The 22,566-nt window shown below is 36.2% G+C and overlaps 1 protein-coding gene across 13 annotated transcripts in view; it reads left to right on the forward strand.

Annotated features, from left to right (window-relative positions):
- Positions 1-21,927, forward strand: part of QKI (QKI, KH domain containing RNA binding) — a 158,320-nt gene extending 136,393 nt beyond the window's left edge. For 2 of the 13 annotated variants that reach the window (XR_012659702.1, XR_012659703.1), the window contains 4 exons: positions 10,710-10,797; positions 13,087-13,383; positions 15,319-16,158; positions 20,801-21,220. Coding sequence is in view for 10 of the 13 variants with exons in the window: in XM_075088067.1 (XP_074944168.1) it covers positions 10,710-10,797; positions 13,087-13,394; positions 15,319-15,435 (513 nt within the window). In the remaining 3 variants the exon portion in view is untranslated. Of the gene's footprint in view, positions 1-10,709; positions 10,798-13,086; positions 13,395-15,318; positions 17,703-20,800 lie in introns of those variants that run through there. The other 11 variants (XM_075088057.1, XM_075088061.1, XM_075088060.1 and 8 more) reach the window with 7 other exon arrangements.
- The last annotated feature ends 639 nt before the right edge of the window (positions 21,928-22,566 follow it).

Raw genomic sequence — 22,566 nt, forward strand, 5'->3', positions numbered from 1 at the left:
AAAGGAATTGATTACATGCAACAGATTTTCATTTTGTATATTTTTCTGTAATACTTATACATGTCAAAAGTATTTTGGCTAAATGTATGAGACTTTGCCTTGTAAGGCTTTTACAGGTTTTTTTAATGCTAAATTTATGTTACGTAGAAATAAAATAATGATACAAACCAATAGAAGAAACTTTCATGCCTGCCCTCAGCTCTTATGTGATGGCAGAAATAAATGTTCAGGGCTAGCTGGAGTCCAAGCTGCCTTTTGACAGTTTATCATCAAACAACTGCTTTAACAGCTGATGCGCTTGCCTGATGGACAGCTCACAGTACATACATATGGCTGCTCCTTGGCAGCACACACTCCTAATAGCAGCCTTCAATAGCAAGAAGCACTCACCTCTCATTCTTGGGGCTGGAAGGGTTACTCGCCTGCGAGATAGCCACAGGTTACAGCTCTGCTTGTGGATGAGGGTTGTGGTTAGTTGGTCAGGTGAGCCCAGTGGTGCAGCTCCCCAGGAAGAGGCACTCCTCAAAGGCCCTTTGTGCCAGCCTCCGCCAGGCAGCACTGATTCTCGCTTCTGTCTCTGGAAAATAAGCATTGGCTGGTCTCTAAAAGCTGAAAAGAAAGCTCAATAAATAGCAAAGAAAGCCTTCTCCCTAGCAACACATTGCCTTGAGCAGCTTGAGCCTTCAAATGGAAGGTCATGTGATTGACATATTTGTCCCCTAAAGAGAGCGCACACAATTAGTTTTTTCACTTCTCTGTACTTTTAAGCTGTGTGAAAGTGGGTTTTAGCCAGCCATACGAGAGAGGAGGCTAGCCAGTGGAATACTACCACCCCCTCCTTCTGGACTTCGGCTCTGAGAGCTCAAGAAGAACAGGAGAGTCATCTGTGGTGTTTATGGAGGAGTTAACTTCAATTTTTACAGTAATATTTATAGGAAAGTAAAATGCACGTCAGATACATATGTGATACTATATTCAACAGAGCTATGGGGTGCTTGTGTACTTGGAAGCAGCTAGAAGTAATTGTGAGCTTTTAGTAATCATTCACTCCTTAGCAGCTGTTGAGAATTACTGAAAGTATATACTGAGCACATAGGTCCTTTTAAAATTTCAGTGTTCTGTTTCCTGAGTTGGACGACAAATTTAAAACTTGGGTCAGATGAATTTTGCTACAGTAAAAAAAAAACAAACATTATTTCTCTAGATGGTAGCTTTATACCGAGTTCTAAATTAAACAGTCATTAGAAGACTCCAACTTAGGGGTTGTGTGTGTGTAGAGAAAGACAGCGTCAACAAAACTGTGCTGTTGTACTTTCTGCTATTTTGAAAAGAAAACAATTTATGTAAAAGTTTTACAAAAGAGAAGGTAGGTAAAATGCAGAAACAATTCTATTAATCACAGTTAGCTGTTGTGACGCTTACTGAAAATGTGACTACAGCAGTACATGTGATAGTCTAAAAAGCTATTGGAAGACCACTGCTCCCTGAATACTAGCATTTTATAATTGGATAAGCTTAAACATTCATGGTTTTACTCTGTATTGTAATACATTAATTTATTTTAATTAGCATTACCTTTTCAGAGCATCTCAAGCTGAAGATAAAAATGTCTTCAAAGTTAGTACTGCAGCTTGAATTCCCATGTGGTAGTCTGCAGCCCTGAATCCTGTGTTTAATGAAACACATAAGAGAAGGTGCACTTGAAGATGTGTACTAATTCACAGCAACAGTCTTTGTAGTCCTTGTCTCCAGCAGTTAATTTTCTTTTGTTGTTCTAAAGAGAGAGACTTGTCACGCTCTTTCTAGGTTACTAAATTTGATGTGAAATGTCATTTTTTTCTTACATTTTTTTTTATTTCTGAGTGGGAACAGGGTAAAAACATAATGGACATGTTTTCCATATGAAAACGTGGGGTCATATTTCAGTACCATTTTGAGAAAGAAAGGCTTTGTTTATGTACTAGAACATTAGCATAGCTGGAAACAAAAGTAGCTGGCATTGGAGCCTCTAGAGTTTGCAACAAAGTACTAGTTTTGAAACCCCTTAATGGGGTTTATGTTCTTCTCCTTCCCGCCCACAACCCCCCACCCCGATTTCTGAGTCCAGTCTCCTTGCACTTATGGGAAATTTACAGCCAATGAGAGTGTATAAACTCAGACTTTGAATAGAAACTTCCTGGGAATGACAGAGGAAAAATAAGTGTTACAGGTCAGGCCAGACTACCTACAAGTATTTTAATCATTCCATTGTTACTTTTCTAATAACTGCCTCTAATTTGTACCTATTAGAACAACCACCTTTATCATAGGTAGCTGTGTAATATGTTGGTTAAATTATTTTTATAATATACTTAAAACTCAGGATGGGTTAAAGCATTTGTCCCGATGAAAGCGGAGTGTGTCAACACAGTCTCAAAAGTGTTTTGGCACTGTTCAGCCTGTTCAAAAGGCTGCAGCTGGAATAAATACCTGTGTAATAGAGGTCATGTTTGACTTCTGCTCTGTTCAGATTCCTGCAGTGTTTGTGGTACTCACGATGACGTTGGCAGAGCCGTAGGTGGGAAATTTGTACCAGAAATTTGCCTGCTAGTATCTCATTCAGTGTCCTTATGGTTTATCTCCTTCTTTCAGAATTAAACTAACCAGTGAGGAGGAATTTTGAAGGTCTAGCATTCCAAAATTAGAAATACCAAAAAAAGTGTTTAGCCCTGAAAGTTTTTTTAACTGGGCTTGCACATTGCTAAAAATAGAACTAATGCTTTAGACTGCATTATTGATAGCTATTTCATTTGAATCTTAATAAAAATGTTAGCAGATGTCTATGCTAACAAATCTTACTGTGTTTCAGTAGAATTCTGTCTCGTTTAAAACATTTTAGAAGGTACTGTATAAATGTTTTTTCTTTTAGAATTTTTGAGGGTTCAGTGTGTATGTATGTGTTGTGAAAGATGCATTCCTGTTCTGGAGCTTTATGAATTGCTGAAGGTGTTCTGTGTTGTGTATAAAGATTCTTGTCACTGATTTTATTAACACCATTAAAAGGTTAAGGTGCAAGGGAAAGAGGAATGATAATTTAGGAAAAAAAAAAGGGCTAAACAAAAAGCAAATTCTGTAATTAAGTATTGAGTGTCTAGCCTAACTGACCCAAGCAACCGTATTTTCTTGAAAGCCCAAAACCTTGTGATGTAAACACGAATCCATCATGTCTTTCCTAAAGAAATATTCGGACAGACATAAAAGTTTGTTAAGGTCAAACAGAATGCTACCCATCCATTATATTACCTAGTACCCAGAGGGTATATGGTGAAGCGCGTAAGTTCCACTGATGCTGTCTTCCTGTCTGACTTATAAAATGCACTTCATGCTGATTTTCTGTACCTTATCTGTATTTTCTTCCTGCAGAAATGGGAAGTGGGAGAGGGAGGGCATAAGGGCTCTTGAAAATATTACTGGTACGCCAAGTATCATGATTAAACGGGGATATGTCAGATAAGGTGATGGGAAGTGTAAAAAGATATGCTGCTTTTCTCCCCCTAGTGTATCTTTAACATTATGACCAATGAATTTGTCAAGAGAAACAACAGTCGTCTTTGCATATCATTTGAACTGAGAGCTTGCTTTGAAGAAGATAAGCAGGCTGTGTTGCCCAGAAGAAATAATGATGCTAATTTATCTTCGCCTGTCCTCATAGGCGTAGGAGTGTGTGTCAGTGTTGGAAAGGAAATAGAGAAATAACGGAGCTATAGCTTGCCACCTATTCAATGCCACAGTATCATAGATGGCATACAGGGCTCTAAAACATATGGCTGGTGTTAAAATAGTGATTTATTTTACTTTGTCTCAAAAGGATTTGGAAAAGCTGCCTCTGATATAAGAATAGTTGCCAACTTATGTCTTCTGCAAATTCTCCTCAACACAAACAAAGCTATGTTGTAGGCTTTCTGCTCCACCACCATCGGAAGTGTATAATCAAGGATGAGAAAGTCTAAGTAACGTATGTTTACCAACAACTTCTAACTACCAATATTTACATTCTGGGCATGGGAATCTTGGAAGGTTTTGTCAAATTTTTTGAGGGGAAGAGGTGACAGGATGTTTTCCTTAGCACTGAGTAAGAGAGTAGCTTGCCAGACATAAAGTGCCTTTACAAAAGTGAAATCTGATGTCCTGCAGTAGGTAATTGATCAACAGTTTAGGTACTCACATTCAGATTCTTTTAAAAAGCTCTTTTCTTTGTGTTTTACATCTGGTTACCTGTCATCTTGCCTAGGATTTCATTGCCATAGATACTTCCAGCTTTTAACAACTTATATATATTTTTAAAAAAGAACTTCCAAACATAGAATAGATTTTAAGTTTGTATACTTTAGCCTCAATGATTCCAATGTGGTTTAGCCTATGATCTTTTAAAAAAATATTTTACAATGTATTTGTTTGAGATGTTTGTTTGTTTCAATACATGTATGTCTAGGAATTTGTAGTATATTGTTTGTGAGGGTTTTTGTTTATAAATTATGAATGGAAGGTTTCTGTCCCTGAATGGAGACATTCATGTGTAAAGGCTGTTTAACTGGCACATGGTATGTTAGGAATACGTACTGATCTACAAGTGAATTGCAGTGGAACATTTTTCTTTGTCGGGGAGATAAAAGCATTCCAGAGCCTGGAGAGTCCGGCAAGTGTCTCAGGCAAGTGTCACAGCACAAGCCTCCAAGCTGCAGCTGTGCAGCTGTATAGCAGCTGGGGATTGTAGGAAGGGAGGGTGACAGACCCCTGAGGGGCGGCAGCGCCTCCTGGGTAAGAAGGATAAGATCAGTAACAGTAAAATATTTTAGTGTTGCTATTGTGTTTTACCAAAATTCATATTAAATTAATAAATTACAGGTGTCTTATGCTATACAGATAATCAGTTTAAAGAATAATGAAAGTCTCTGTGTTTTGATGTGTATTTCCAGAGATATGGTTGTAGTGTTTATTGTATGTGGCAATTGTAAATTACTTTTCTATTTGAGGAAGAGTTTTAAGTATCTATTCTTCTTTATTAGTATAGTGTTCTTCCATAACTGCCAGGTTCTCTTCCCTTCTGTCTGGAGTGTGGGTAAAAGTATTTAATGCTTTACCTGTGTACTAAAAAAACCAATGTGCTATTGGCAAAATTTTCCACCTGAAGTAAATGTGGAGAAAAGCATATGGACTTGGACAAAATGTGGTAGCTGTAAGATGTCTCTCCGAGGGCGGCAGGAAAGGTGCCAAACTGCTGTTGAGTATTGCTGTTTAACCAGAGGTGGTGTGGGGCAGTCAGGAAGGTAGTCTGCATGTGAAGTTGCTGAGGTGCATGGAAGGTGAGTGTTGTTCTTTGGTGCCCTTGTGTTGCTGAGGCTGCCTGGTCATGTCTTCCATGAGCCTGGTGGGACAGGCGTACTGCAGTGGGCTGGGGGAGATCAATCAAGACTAATTTTTAGCCTCTGTATTCACAGTTGGTTTATGCATCATTTTGCTTCACCATCACTTCCTCTTCCTGTTTGCTGCTCCAGCTCTGATCCTGAAAGGATAGCCCTGAAAGAGCTTATGAAGGACTGCTCCCTTAACCAGAGCCAGAGGTGGCTGCATTTGGTGCAAGACAAAACTGTCTGCAGCCTTTCATAGGGTTGGGTTCAGCTCAGTTCATGAGAATTCAGCTGAAGTGCGGGGATGTGTGACAGGATTGCAAAAATGTCATCCAAAGCGCGTGGCATTTGGAAGCGAGGCTGTCAATGAAAGTCACTAACATCATCTAAATAAGTATGTCTATATTATTATGAATGAAGGAAAATTATATTTGTTATTTTCCAAAGTAGTTACTTGAAAAGGGAAATGAGCATTATATGGGGAAGGAATATATGCTTGTACAGAAACACTGAAAGCCTTCCCTGCCAGTGTTGGTAATAATGATGATCAGATAATGTTCTGAGACTTAGACAGGTAAGACTGTGAGGCTCAAGAAGCTCTGTCAGGATAAAGGTATCCGTGCTATCATATGAGTGGATTGTTTGGTTTGTGAATTAACTCAGGTACAGTCCCCTTCCATGCGGGTCAGTTTGGGTCTGTCAGCAGTGTAGCAGGGTGGTATGGGTACTAACTCCACTGGATGCTAGCTTGTGGATCTCTGCTCCAGAGTAAACGTTGCTACTTGATCCTTCTTTTCTTTTAAGATAGTATCCTTCTTTCCTTCTTTACTGTACCTTATTATAGGCTTCTCAGAGTTGTCTGTACACAGTCTACCTGTCACCTCTGAAGACTGTTGTCATCTTCTGAAGCCTTCATTGACATAGCACAGTGAATGCACTTCCATTCAGAGTCTGTATGCCTGTCTTTCACCTTGATACCGTAACTCTCTCGTGTGCGTTTGTTTTGTGTGTAAATAAGAAACCAAACTGTATGATGTGCTTAAGGGCGCACTGTATGTGCATGAGAATCCGAGGCATTTAAGTGCCTAATAATAATTTCAGAAGCATTAGTTAAACAAAAGAAATCTCTGAGGATCTTGGGGTATCTGAGGTTGAAGTATAGCTTAGACATTGATAATGAAAAGAAGTCATTAAAAAGATTAAATTGAGTGCTTTATCTGAGCTCCGTATTTCATGCCATGAAACAATCTCTTACTAATAGCAGTTTATTACATAACTGCATTCCTCTCTTTTTTTAACAGACACTATTGCCCAATGTAGGAGACGGAATTGTGGTCTTAATTGGGCATCAGTATGGTCAGTGTTGTGTATTTCATTTGAAGCTGTTTTATTCTGGGAAGTGTTCCCCAGAGGCTTCATGTAGGTGGCACTTGTAGTAATTACTAGCATTTTGAACCTTGCGACTATTAACCCTACTCCGACAAAGGTAAGAAAACAAGTTACTTAAAATGATAGTCACTGGCATTTGGTCTCCTTCAGGTCTTTTTATTGCTAGCGCAAGTAGAGCTGAGCTGCTGTGAGGAGTACTGGCCGTGTATTCAAGAAACAGTAACCGCTGTTGTCTGTGCACAGTTGGCTTTGTTAGGATTTACTGCTTGCATCTCTTCAGTATTTGTATTCAGTGAGCGGTTGCAAGTGCTTACATTTAAAGAATTATGTTTCAAGATACCATTTAAGGTTTTTTCTTAATCTGCATGTTATACTGTACATGAGAAATACAAGGAAATCACTAGAGATTTAAGAGGATGAGAGGTTTGAGTCAATCACTTGAGCTTCAATTTAGTAATGCAAATCTGGCTTTAAGTGACCTTATTGATGTTTGCTCAAAGTAGCTTCCTCTTGGTACAAATGACTGAGCTTTGTTGTAGCTATTGTACAGGTAATGTACTGTCCCTTTAGAGATTGCCTTTGTATCCCTGCTGCAACTTCTCTGTGCTTTAACAGAGAGTGCCTGCAGAAATGCCTGGAGCTAAGATAGATTGCATCTGTCAGCAAGGAAGAGAGAGGGTAGGGCAGGCAAAAACATGCGCCCATTCCTCTATCCCAGCTCTTGGAAATTTGAGGGTTGGCTACTGGTGAATGATGTTCAGGCGGAGAGCTTGATACCAGAGAATGAAGGACATGACAGAGTATCTGGAAGGATTCTGACCACTTCTGTGACTCATGCCTCGGCGGGAGTTTAGTGTGTGAGGGGGCAGCACCCATGTCTCGAGGAGGTAGTATTGTATAATAAACAGTGCCATCTTCTGGGAGGAGACGGAATGATGCCTTTGTGGTCAGCATCAAAGATGTTTTTAAAGTGGGTGGGTTTTTTTTGTTTGTGTTGGGTTTTTTCTATCTAATAAATGCTTTGAAAGAACAAAATAACAAAATACCAGAAGTTGACAGACAATGTTAATGTCTAGTAATGCACGTCCACATCTGTGAATTATCACTGATACAGTCTTTAAGGAAAAGTTTTGAACTGTTTTGGAGTCTGTTTAGAAGAACAAAAGTTTATCAACTGCTGAGCTGTACTCCAAAGAAGTAAATCTCAAAAATAAAAGTTAAGGACTTGGTCTGCTTTGTATGTTGAAGGCCATTATTATTTTTGTAAACATACTTTGTAAAACCTAGATAATTGCAACATCTTTTCTCATAGGAAGCATAGTGACCTATAGGAAAATGTTAAAGATCGAAAATAAGAATGATTACTTTGTCTTTTATTGCTTTAGAGTTGTTATAACTCCTTTTGGGGATGTCAGAAGGGAAAAATGTTTTCTGTCTTAAAATTATTATCCTATAAATAATTATATTTGGGAAATATTCACTGTGGTGCAGATCAGGGATTAGTGTTACTTAAATTATCCTAGCAAGTGGAATGTAGATTCAGCATTTACTGAGACTCATTAATGGTGTCAGATCAATCACCTGAACTCTTATTTGGAGGAAGCGAGCAATTTTAGTAACATTAATGGAACTATATGGGAGATGAAGCTGACATTGTGAGGAGGTTTTTTTTGTTGCACGCTTTCAAATAAATAAATAAAGGAACCCAAGCAAAAAGCCAATAACAAAGTGTAACCATTATGGAGGGAGGGGAAAAGAGGAATCAGTGTGTTAAAAAATCTTTATTGCTAAAATAGATCAGTTAAGGTATATGCAGAATTGCAATAATTTCTAAGCTCTGGACAGGCAGATAGACTTGGGTTTGTTTTTATTGCATCATGATTGTCTAGGTAATTTACCAGAAAAGATGCAATGGAATAATAGTTTCTTTAAAAAAAAAAAAAAAAAAAAAACAACAACTACTTTCACATGTAAATTCTAAGTCTATTTTGAGTACATCATACTAAGCATGCTATAATTTGTACATTCCAGATAGTCTCATTTTAATGACTATGGTGTCTGAGGTTTCTGGGTAGTACAGTACTTAACTCTACAATTAATTTGTAGTTAAAATGGTAATTGAATGTGTATTTACTTTTTTGATATTAGTGTTAGCTTGGTCCGTCACACAGTACTTAATATATTAAGAAACTGTCTAACTTCCAGTGTATTCTGAATGTTTAACAACAACATAAATTGTTACTGTGTGTAATCTTTGTGTTTATGCAAGTCCTCAGTATTTCAGTTAGGACTTTCATTTCTGACATCTGAAAGTAATTTAGTGCTGACCCATTTTACCATGTTGATTTTAAATTGTTGATAAAAATCAGATGTTAAAATTTCCCATTGCAAGGAGTGGTGGTCCTTAGGCATACCTCACACTAAGTACTATATTTACTTAGATACAATTTTAAAACTTTTTTGTCTTGTAATTTAGTAAATTATTTCTCTGTAGTTTGGTAGTAAAGTATGTATAACAATACTTTGCTGCAAACTAGCCTGTAAAAATATTTCCCTATACATTTGGAACACTGTGTAGATAAACCTATTAACTATTAACTAGTTTGAGATTGTTTGACCAGTGCAGTGCTGTAAAGGAGACAAAGTTATTTAATATAATTTTATTATTATTATTGGTGGTGATTGCTATTCTTTGTGGCTTTTAATTCTGGTTTTGGTTTTTTTCAATCACTCATGTTCTTGAAAGTCCAAGTTCAAACCATCTGTAAGAGTTGTAGTTTAAGACAGGTGAACAACTCTCTCTGGCATCAGACTGTAAGATTTTCAGAGTGGATGGCACAGTATATCATTATCCAGGTTCCCATTAACTTGGAAAATGCTGCTCCAAATAGCCGGAAAACACTGTGTGAATAGACAAGATAAGTAAAAATATAAGAAATCCTGTTTAGCAAAGGAGGAATGCAATGCAGCTGACACTGAAGCTGCCCTCTTTTCCATCTGTCTGAGAATTTCAGCACTGGCATTCAATACAAGAAGCAAGGCGGTAACTTAACATTAAAGTACTGACAATCTCTTTTGGGTTTCCTATATGATAATCTTGTTTGCCAGTTGATAGGATGTAGACCAAACAAATGGTAGTATTTCTGAAAAGACAGATCACAAAATGTCTGGTCTTAGAACTGAAATTGTACTAATTAGAAATATTTTTGTTAGTAACTGAGAGTGAGCTTTTTTTTTTACTGATACTGTAATATTTATGCAAGCTGCAGGATACCAATGGAGTAGGTAACTTCAGGGAAATAATTTATATTGAAGCAAAACCAAGAACAACGTATACTCTGTAAACAGTAGTTATATCCTAATCAGAATACATCTACATGTGCCAGAATTATGAATTCTGCCATACAGCAGTAGTTTGTCCTGTTTGGAAAGCTACTCAAAGTTTGAGTTTGTTAATTTTTTGTTTGCCACCACCCCACCCCACCCCCCAAGTACTCAGTATCAACCACAGTGGAGCAAGTTACAATAAATTGAAGCTGCTTAAAATTTGTGGTGTCTATTCTTCCTCTAGCCCAATAATACAATTTTTTTTTTTTAAGATCCCTTTGGGAGTACATAAAAACATTACTAAAATGTAAGAAAAATTGTTTAAACAATTTCTATTAAATAGAACTTACACTTATACCACAAATTATAAAAATAGGGTTGAGCCTTTTTCAAAACCCTTAAGATATTTATCAACACTGTGTCATGATAAAGAACAGGCAACTTGCACTTAATTTGAGGGGAAAGTTGGCAAAGTGTACTGGTGTGACTAATTGTAAGCAAGTATTTAGCTTGGTTAAACTTGAGTGCATTTTATTCAAGGTCCCTTAGATCATGTGCACTAACGAGCTAATAAGCCTTACCTTCTTCCCATCTTTTCACACACAGGCAGAAGGAGAAGACAGCCTTAAAAAGATGCAGCTGATGGAGCTTGCAATTCTGAATGGCACCTACAGAGATGCCAACATCAAATCACGTAAGCATGTCATGAACTCAAGGGACAATGCTGTATTTGCGTTTGCAGGTTTTGATTCCTAAAGCTACTTTTTGGCAAAAGTATGGTAGCAACTGTGTTGGAGAATGGAAGGCAGTAAAAAAACAGCAGAACAGTAGGTAACCATTGCAGAAGATCTTCTGGAGATAAGTTAGGTCAGTTTTGGGGTTTTTTTATTTGGGCTCTCCCCACCCTGCCCTGTCTTTTTTTAAACAGCATGTCTGGGTTGAACTATTTATAAATACGTGGTTTTAAAAAATTCAACCCTTAAGCCATATTTTTCTATTTTATAATAATTTTTTCCCTTAATACCTATGAAGGACAATGGACTCCTTTTCAATTTTATTTTTAGAGATTTAATCTGAAAACATTACAGATGTTCAGGATACTGTGAATACATTTTTCTGTATTGTGCTCCTTCCTTTCATCTTGCTTGCATGTGTCCCCCCAATGTTACGTTTTTCCAACAATTCATCAACTGATTTCACAGCTGAGTTCACAGGGATCAGTGATGTAATGAGCCATTTTTATTTCTTCCATTACATTTGTGTGAGAATGCTTTTGTAAACGCATGTATGCACAGGTTTATGCTTGAAAATTAATTACATACACCTACTAATGAGAGCATACACCTTTTATGTGTGATACAAATTATTTTATGCAGTTGAAAAGCTAATTTCTGCTCCTGAAAATGTAGTTGCTGATACTATTCCAAAGTAAATTTTTGCTGTAGCTGTGATACAGATGTCAGATGTAAGCAGACTTAAATCAGCCTTTTCACTAAGGGCCTACTGATATTTGCAAATCTGTTTCTCCACACAGTTACCATATCAGGGTTGAATATGTCTAAAGGTTGGAATGCAGTTAGGTCAATTTGAGAGTGCTTACACCAGTGTAATTATTCTGATTTGAAAAGAGACATAAGCAAGGGCTTTTACTACTACAATGGTAGTGGTAAATCTTTCAGCCCTAGTGAACACTGTAATATTTAAAGCTAGATCAGTTTAAAATATATTTTAGTCTTTAATTTATTGCAAATTTATGAGTAAAATAGCTTTCAAATTAGCTTAAATTGATGCAAAATGTTGCATAGAAGCCTTCGTATTAAGTTGAACTATTTCTTTGTCTGATCTGTTCCCATTGGTCTGTTTAAAGTGGAAAGGTGGATTAATTTTTTTATATTTTTTACTAGAGATTTCCTCACTAATATTAACTTTTTGATAATAAGACAGTTTCACTGCTTGTGTTTTGATTTTACTGAAAACTTGAAGATGTAGAAGCAATACTGGTTTATTTCCATTTAAGAAAGGCAATGAAAATGTTTGAGGGTTTTTTAATTATACATTAAGCTGGGCACTTTTGTTTAAAAAAATATTTTTTAAAAAAAACAAGTCTAAAGTCTGAAATGCTTCCCCCACATTTCTTTTCAGACCACCTGTAAGTTAATTAAATCAACGTAGATCAACAGCAGTGCATACAAATCTATTAATTTATAACCCTTTAAGATTGATACCAGCTGATACGTTAGTGTTTAAGAAGTTGTTCCTCTTGTGTGTCAAGAGGCTTCAAACAACACTTAATGAAATGCACTAACACCATTTAAAAAAAAAAAAAAAGCCCCTCTTATTTAACTTAAGCAAGGCGATAGTGAACTTCTGATACAAAGAAAGTATTTTATATTGGGGAATTTGATATGGAAATCACTTTTGAGTTCTGTTTTATTCATGCTAGGGTAGGAGAGGAGATGTGTTGTGTTTCTAGGTCATCTTTAACTTCACTGATCCTGGAAACTAGAGTTGTGTATGTATTTAAATATGGTTTTAAGTAGTATAAAAACCATAGACTCATATGGCAACTCTGCATAACTGAGTATCTGTGGACTCTGTAGTTGCACTGAATTTGGTACTCTGTATTTGATTATGACAGTATTTTCCTTGTATCTCCTGCATGCATCTCAGTCTCATGCAGTCTTGATAGCGTAAATGAAGAAATGTGGTCTAAATGGAGCTTTTGTGCTGTATAACCTGTTTGAGAAATCTACCTCACTGTTTTACAATGGCTTTTTTATTTTGCATGTTCATACTTAATCACACTGGAAAATGGAAAGCTGTTTGCATTTGAATGGTGTGCTTTGGCACTGTGTGATCAGCGCATGTACTAATGATTTCCTTTTATTTTTCTTCTTTCCTACTTTCCCCCTTTTTTCCCATTCTTTCCACGTTTTGTACTGCTATCTCCATACTTTCCTCTGAATTTCTTTGCTTACTGTAGCAGCCCTTGCCTTTTCTCTTGCAGCAACAGCCCAGGCTCCAAGGATTATTACTGGGCCTGCGCCTGTTCTCCCACCAGCTGCCCTGCGTACTCCTACGCCAGCTGGCCCTACCATAATGCCTTTGATCAGACAAATACAAACCGCTGTCATGCCAAATGGAACTCCTCATCCCACCGCTGCAATAGTTCCACCTGGACCCGAAGCTGGTTTAATTTACACACCATATGAATACCCCTACACGCTGGCACCAGCTACATCAATCCTTGAGTATCCTATTGAACCTAGTGGTGTATTAGGTAAGATCTTTGTACGTGGATGACTGGAGAAATATATTGCTTATGCTTTTGTGATACTTGAAAGGGTAGAGGTCATGGGGCTCAAAGAAAATACTTGAAGCAATAAACTGCTCAAATGGTGTAACTCTTAAAGATTTTACATGTTTTGCATTATTAAATATGTGTTCAGTATATTAATAAGATTACTGAAAAGAAAATCTTAATGTTTGTATGACACTAGACGGTGGGTACATAGGCAAGGGAAAAATAAAAACACACCAAAAAACCCCACCAACAATCAAAAAACAAATAGAAGTTGACATCTATGATATATCATATGGGCTCTCATAAACACCAGATTTATTTGTGCTCTCTTCAGCATAATTTCCAGTAATCTTTGGAAGAGAGAACTTCCTATTTTGATATACCTTTTTAGTAGCAAAACTGGAAAGAATGGAAAGGTCTTTTTTCCATTTGTGGGAGTTTTTGCTTATTTATTTAGTACATAACTGAAATCTCTCCTCAGTGTCAGAAAGCTTTAAATTATGTAAACAGAATATAATTTCAGTGAATGCATATAAAGCAAACTAAGTTCTGACCAAAGGATGATACAATTAGCAACTTTACTAATGGCTTTTTTTAAATATAGGTTGGGTTGAAATGTCCATCATTCCTAATATTTCAAACTATTGACTTGCTGTGTAAAGTCAAGAATGATAAAGCAGCCATGACAATTCAGTTAACTGGTCAATATGGAACAAGCAGTTTCAATAGTTTCTTCCTTCCCTACCCTCTACAGAATCTAAATAATCTTTTCTCTTCAGCTTGTTGTGAATTGCATATGACCTTGGTGCTGCATAATGTTGATTTTATAGGACTTTGATCTCAGTTTGTTCAGTGGCAGTTATTGATTTACAGAAATTCTAAATATCTCTAATGAACACTGCACAATAAGGTTCAAAGTCAATATTTTGGTGAAAGTATTGCAAAAAAAAAAAATCAGTGTTTCACTTACATGACAAATACTTGTTGAGTTATCTGTATGTGTGCGTGCTCCCACGTTACATTTTATACAGTGGAAAAGAAAATGTATTTCAGACTTCAGCCTTTCAGGATTAATGAATCAATACTAAAAATTGTCGTAGGACAAAAGTATGCAGTAGGGTCTGTCTTTGAGCAGCTTATAGTTAGTGTCTGTTACCCCATAGCCAGAACTCCATGAGCGTATGAAAATTTCATCATTTATTAATTTCCCACAAACATGTAAATGCTCTCCCCAGCTCCTCCACCCCCAATCTGCGACTTCACTTTCAATATGTCCTGGGGTAAAGCGGCAGTTACCTGCGTCGTCGCAGTAGCTATCAGTTGCTGGTTAGTGGCAAATCCCTCTCCTGAATTCAGTTAATAGCAAGTAGGGAAATACACCACTCCGTAGTAATAATTTAGTATGATGCAGGGAACTTTGATTTCTCGAAGGACTTTCTATAAAGAGAGAGGAGGGGAAACTTACTCCTGAAATGGCATCTGAAACCATTGCATACTGTTGGGCTTAGCTGTGAGAGCACAGGGGTATTGCCCAGAACAGATCTCAACAAATAATCTTATTTAAAAAAGAAAAAGGGAGGGAGTGAAAAAAAAAAAAAAAAAGCCACACACCCTCACTTAGGTAGCATAGAATCAATAGCTCTTAATACATCTGCTTTGTTATCTGAGCCATTGTACAGTGTCAGTTGAATTAAATGAGTTTTTCATTAAGTTTTATTTCATAATACGCTCATTCTCATCAATACTATGCTATATTTTGTCCATTTTTGTGGTGGACCTTTAAAATGTCTTAAAATAATTCTGTTAAAAATGGCAGAGAAATGCACCCCTGTTAGTATTTTTGGGGTTATTGGTGTTGGGATCAAATTTTAGTTGGTGACTAACTTTTAATTCCCTTCCTTTTATCTTCAGGTATGGCTTTCCCAACGAAAGGCTAAGAATTCAAGAACGGTCTTAACTGATCCTTCATCAGATCTGAATTTTAAAAAATGCTTAGTTTCAGCAGCCTTTGAAAAAAGCTTGGCCTAGCAGTCAGTGACTTACTTGCACTTTTTTGCACATAGATTTAAAATGAAATAGTGCTATTAATTTGGATTAGCTCCTATTATTACAGAGTAGCTGTAATTTATGAGTGTATAGTGGTATACTGACTGCTAAGTGTTCTATATAGTGTTTGCTTTACTAATCACCTAATTCATTGCAGTTCATACTTATTGACTTAAAGTTTAAAATCACAATCTGTAGGCTTGAAGAATTGCTTTAAAACTTTTTTTTGTGGTAGAACTGGAAGTGATCTTAAGGTTAGCAAATAATCGTCAGTATTAAAAGATGGCATTATTTAAAATAGTCCTGCTGCAAGAAAGGCACTTCAGTGAATATGTGACTAGTAAAGCTTAAATGTGCTTGGGTCTAATAGATTTCATGAAATACTGTAATTTTGGGATTGTAAATGAATAGATTAAACAGGTTAAGGCCAGGATGTTTAAAATAAATGCAATATTAATCTGCACAGATAAACTTCTTTTTAAGATTTGAAACTACTGTGCCTTAACTTGTTGCTTTTCTTAAAATGAACTTTTGTAGTTAATGATCATTTAAATCCATTTTGATAAACCTGCTGTTAATGTTTTCTTTGAATGTTTTCTAACTTTGTCTTGGTAATTGCAATTTAACTAGGTGCGGTGGCTACTAAAGTTCGAAGGCACGATATGCGTGTCCATCCTTACCAAAGGATTGTGACCGCAGACCGAGGTTAGTTTAGTTCTGCAGTTCTTGTTTGTAAGAAGTGCTTTGAGTGTACATGAGATTTGCAACACCACAGCTGGTTAACCAAATACCATATTTCGACCCATTCATTTTTTCCTCAAAAATCTGAATAGTTAATATTTTAGAGCTTTGGGAATACTTGCAGTTTTAAAAACATTTTGTAAATCTTGGCTTTCCCAGCTCAGTTAAATACATAACCTTCGTGATCTATTTTATATAAGGGCTATAACTGATTCCCTTTTAAAAACTATTTAAAGCTCCATCTGCATCAGAAAACACTATGAATTCAGTGCTGCAATAATTGATTTGGTTGTGTTCCCCCCCTTGCCTCCCCCCAATTTGTTCTTTTAATTGGTGTGGAAATATCAGATTGGTGTTGCAAAATAAAATGAATGGATGGTTGCTTAATGAGAAAGAAGTAAAGGAATAAATGCCTCCTGTCTGTGTCTGGAGAAATCTGAAGATTTAGATTCCTTTTTTTCCAATAAACTTTTGAGCCACTGTACTGTATATTATAAGGAGGATGCATGTTCTCAGATACCTGACTGAATTCAGAAAGGTAAGGGCTGTGAAGATAATACTTCAAAAGTTGTTTGAGTTTGAATTACTAAGGCTGGGGGAGGGGAAGGTGTTTTGGTTTTTTGCCAAAATCTATTTCTTGGTATTTGCCTTTTGCTGCTAAAATGTGTACCCTGAAGGAGAAGCAACTTTTGAAGTCCTGTCGGTGAGATGACATCCAATATTTGGGCATCTCTCTTTAACCCTTGAATGGAACATAAATCTTCATTTTTCTCCTGTTCCTCAAGTGTAATGCCTTTGGACCCCTGAATGAAGTATTTAAGCTTATTGAGAAAAGTGATATTTTCGGTTTATTGACATTGGCTAGGAAGCAATGTGTGGGCTGAATTCTTATCCGATCCCTGCTGCTGACTCACTCTGGGTTTCGGCAAGTCATTTAATCTCTCTGTGTATGTTTTCCCATCTGTAAAATAAGGATAATAATACTTCCCTACCTCACAGGGGTGTTGTGGGGGTTCTTGTTTTGTACAGGGCTTTGAGGATGCAAAGCATTATGTGCCAAGTATTATTATTCTGCTCTCATCAAAATCAGTGTTGTGCAGGCTTCCATGATATTGTAATATTCAAAAGTCAAATTCAGGTGGCAGATCTGACATCTTCTAGCATTGTCTACACTTCACTTCTCACAACCTCCCATAGATTAACTACAAGAAACAATACAGATTTCAGTCAATACGGTAAAAATGGCCCTCCTGGATATGCTGGGTTTATGTAATGCTTTTATCTTCCGTCTGTAAGGATCTTATGCTTTACAGAAAGTGTAAAGCTGATAACAAGACACTACTTAAGTTTTCAAGAAGATTGCTTCTTTTACATCACCGCACACTATTTACAGTCCATTGGCTTGTTCTCATTTCTTGAGAACTCTTCAGTGGGCAACAGAACAAGGTTATAGCCCATGTTTACAAAAAAAAAAAAAAGAAAAGGGAAAAAAGGTTTTAATCTTTTTACTATTCCCATCTCTGTCAAGAGTAATGAGTGGTCAGGATTTGGTTCATTGAAAGTTTGACAGGATGTGGCAAAAATCAGTTTTTGCTAATGGTCTTTCCTGATCTGCAGTGGTAGTTTCAGGTGACAGGTGAGACTACCTTTTTGTTTAATTAGATATTTGCCTGAGACAACTAGGAAATACACTGATAAAGCATAGGAGGTGGAGGGTGGCAGGAATACCAATTTGTAGTTTAAGTTCATCATTGTAGTGTTTCATCTGGGACACGTGTAAGTAATTGAAATTAATAATTGGTATAATTTCACCTTCTTTTAAAATAGTGCCACTTTCTGATAATTCAGTGTTCGTATCTAGCCATATTGAAAGCCCACTGTCTTAAGTAAATAAATAAATACACATGCTTATCTCCTGTGGAATAAGTTATGCATACCTCTCTTTTGGCATGAAAACCATGCTGATATTTCAGGAGAATGTTATTTTAAAGTCTTACCTAAATAATCCCAGTGTGTTTTAAGAAACTTACACAGAGTTAATTTTACAACTGTACTTCATTGTATTTTGAATTTGAAATCCTAGATTATCACTGCACATATTTAAATTTCACAAAAGGTTTTGAAGAGAACTTTGTTCAGCAATAAAAGTTCCTTTTAATGTGTTAATATTATGTTATAGAATTAAAATATTGTCAGTATTTACCATATTCACCTTTGATTGTTCTGTCACCAATACAATTCTGTAGCTATAGCCGTGAAAAACAATGTCAGCAAACCGAAATGCTTTTTTTTCTAATGCAGAAGCTTTCTGTTATATAGTTAAGTGTCACTAAATCTATATTTGCATTCATTGGGTCTAAAGTTTTTTTAAAATTCTAAAATCAACTTTCAGATGTCTTTTAGTACTACTGCATTCACTTTTTAAGTAAGTTTTTATTCTTTGCATAGTATTTTTTTTTAGAAATAAGCACTGCATTTAAAGCAAGAATCCCCAAATGTGTAAATGTTTTACTCTTACAACTAAGCATTTAGAATTGGTGAAGGGTTAAAAAATATAGCTCATTTTAACTCCGAATAAAACCCCAGTTTATAAATATTACAAAAATGAATTTGATGCATATAACAGAGAGACTGACTGATTTAATTGTAATAAACTGTAAATGGTGTTGCACAGTTGACAAACCTGTGTGTACTGTAGAAGGCCAGAGACTTGGCAGAGGACGTATCACAGGTGTACTGGCATTTTTTAAAGGTAGCTTGCTTTGATTATAAACTCCACAAGAAATATTAATGCTGAGAATTTTCTTGAATGTTTTATCCAAACCAACTGTCATATAATTTATGTATAAATTTTAATACCATTTAATCAAAATTGTAATCAGTATCAAAATGCTTTAAGAGTCTGTGTTTCTAGTATACCTGTAAAGTGGTGAGATTGTGCCACATAAAATATTTATTTTTATTTTTGCTTATTTTTGGAACAGACATTTTAATTTAAACAAATCCCACTTAGCATGATTCTGAAAAAAATCAGGGAGCATGTGGTCTCATTTATGTTACAGTAGTACTTTTTTTGTAGTGTTATGAACTGTATCCTAAATGATAGGCCATTTTTATTATGTGAAAGTAAATCAGCCCACGAGAAAGATTGCTAAAACTATGCTATCTGTGAATATTACACCTACTGGACTTCATTTTATGTAATGGCACAAATCTGACTTTGCACTGAATACCTTTCTCACTTTCATCTCCTCTGCCTTAGTCAAAATGGCAACAGTACAAAAACTTTATCAACCTCAGAATTTATTAGCTATAATTAAGCTGTTGAACAAGTCTTAAAAAAATATATTAAAAAAAAAATCAGACTACTGTTAAGTGGACCAAGTTTGGTGAAGGAGAATGTGAGAGAATGATTAAAGAAGGAACAGCTCAAGAACATTGGGAATGATAACTTTCCACTTGAGAACTTTTTTATGTTTTACTGTAATTTGTTTGTGTTTAGGGGTTTTATTTTTTCTTTTGTTTTGTGTTTTTGGGATTTTTTGGGGGTTGGTTTTTTGTTTCTTTTTTGTTTTGGTTTTTTTTTTTTGCAAAAGAAAATAGTATTTACAGGTGGCTTCTTTTAAAATATAAAAATATAAAGCAGGAATGTATATGAAATGTCAGATTTTATTGTATTTGCAGAGTATTAGCTTTGAAAATGAATAAAGAGAGCTGTTTGTAGTTTTAAAATGCCTTATTAGTACCAATTAGATATTTTCTCTATTTTTTGATGTACTTAGAGCTTTTTAAGTATAGACTTTAAAATGGCAGGACTTCTACAGTGTTTACATGCAAGTGCATTTTATAAGTGTCCTATATGTGTAAAATAGTATTTTGAACAGGAAAATGCTGGCTCAAGTAGCAGGCTGAGCGTTTTCCTGGTTCCCACGATGATGCCTATGTTGCTAGACTACAGTTTAGTATTGCTTTGTATCATGAGGCCAAGAAATTCCATGTTGTTTGTAAATAGAATAAATGAAAGGCAATAAAAAATTTATTGAACAAAAACCCTTTGTTTGGCCCATAGTTTGTTGAACCAAATTGTTTCTCTAAGTCCAGAATTCTTTAGATGACTCCATTCTTTTAACAACCAGTTATTAATAATCACATCCATCATTAATAGTTGCTTTAATGCTTGCACCTGGGGAGGTACTAATGCTTAATAGCAGTCAGATACTGATGCTGTGCACTGACTGTTGTTCCAGAAATCTTCTACCCAGTTCCAAAACTGTTCATTGTTTTTTTTGTTTTCCAATTTCCTTCATCGACTGCTACTAACCATTAGTCGTTAGTTGTATTTTATCTCTATTTCTCCTGTTAACCGGTTTTGTGGGAGCGGGCTTCTCCTTCACGTGTCCAAATCATGATGGAGGGCTGTCATGATTTTATTGCATTCTGTAGATGGTGTCGATCAGTATGTCAGAATTAAACATGCTTGGTTTTGTTATTAGTTGTGATTAGTTTTCATGTTGTCATTAAGCCGTCACTAGCTGGAACTAATCTCTTCTCTATCTTTTCTTTCTTTTTTTTGTTTTGGTTTTTTTTTTTGTTTCTAACCACCCAGCCGCCACCGGCAACTAACCTATGACCTTCTGACCTCTGAACTCTTCACCCAATGATGACCTGACCATGCCTGCCTGCTGATCAGTTAACTGGTAAACGCCTTTGCTTGCCTGTCTTCAGTGCAGCGAGCTGGGGCACTTGTCCGTTCGTCTTACCATCTAACAAAACAGACAAAGAAATTGTTGTCCTCCAACTCCGCTTTTTGTTGTTCTCCTGTTTGGGTGAAAGTGGTTCTAGAACCTGCACTGAATAGTAGTAAAGCAATAAGGTCCAACTCATCCCTCCGCACTGATCATCCTCTAGTGTCCTGCCCCAAGCGAACGGTAAGGAGGCCTCGCACGAGATGGAGACAGATGTCCCTTAACTACCCGATGACAGAGGCAGTTACTGTGAGAGACTTCTAGGAATATTTTTCTTCTCAAAAAAAAAAAAAAAAAAAAGTTAAAAAAAAAAAGTCAAAGCTCTCTCTGAATGTACTGTGTGATGATGCATCATGCATGAACCTTTGGTCAGGGATGTCATTGGGGAAGGGATTCCAAAAAGTACTCAAAATTTGATACGCTGTTTAGTCACTACCGGTGCCCTCGAAGGGCAGACATTGCACCCTTTTTTCTATTGCCTCCCAAATTGGACGTTTTAAAGGAAAGTGTGCCATGAAATGCAGATTACAATGACTTTTCAGGACTACATTAATACAGAGAACAAACAGCAACACTATTAAAGCAAAATCTGAGTTTAAATTATTTTAACCATATTTTAATCTCCTCGGAAGATTACATGAGAACAAGGTACATGCATTATGTGTCACATTACTGGGCAAACTGTTCAAATATTTTTTTTAAACCTCCCTGTATAGAAAAAATTCATTAAGGATGTAAAAGCCATGCTTGCCTATTTGCTGTATACATGTAATGAAATTGTAGATAAAGTGTAGTGCATTGAAACAAAATGAACAAAAAAGTAGATACTTTTACTATACAAGGGTGCTGGTGCAGAAAAAAATTATATTTTTGGAAATGTAGCATTTTATACTTTCAAGTGTTATAAAAAAAGAAAAAAAGAACAAAGAAACCCTTTATTTCATTAAATGATTTTTTCTGGTGGTTGTCAAGAAACAAAAGACCAAAAGAGCCTTTTAGTCTTTCTTTTTTATTTTTTAAGTATTGGAATAAGTCTAAAGAAAAGGAAGTGCCTTATTTTCTTCATGGTCATTTAGTCAAATGTCTTGTATAATCAGCTTCTCCCTCAGACAAGTTACTGCATGCCACTCAGTCGCCCAGTATGTGAAAGAAGCTGTGAGGAAAGACAAATGATGAGTTGACCATATTAATTACCTGATTTTTGCCATACTAGTGTGATGTGACTTTGCCAAAATCTCATTACATAAAATATTTGCTAAGTTTTTGTCAAACCAGCCCATCATTACTTCAGCCACTCTACTTTTTAAATCATAGCAAATGCTGTACTAGTGCAATGTAAACCAAAGGGTTCTGTGATACAGACTGTCTCATGCTAAAATGAGACTATTAGCTGACAAATGTTTGTAGAGTTGGAAGTATGTCGTTTTTGTTCAGGGATGGAGAAGAGTTTCCTTGATTTTGGTTGGAATAAATATACATCAAATACAGTAGGCTTCGGCGTCAGCCAGAAAATTCATGTTCTGTGGATAATGAAATGGAAAGCGCTTAGCTAGTTTTCAGTTACAGTCTGAGCGTGTCCCCGGTTTTCACAAGCAGCTCCTGCAGTGGCAAACAGCATGCGAGTTAT

This window comes from Phalacrocorax aristotelis, chromosome 3 (genome assembly GCF_949628215.1).
Source record: "Phalacrocorax aristotelis chromosome 3, bGulAri2.1, whole genome shotgun sequence".
In the NCBI taxonomy this organism is placed as follows: Eukaryota; Metazoa; Chordata; class Aves; order Suliformes; family Phalacrocoracidae; genus Phalacrocorax; species Phalacrocorax aristotelis.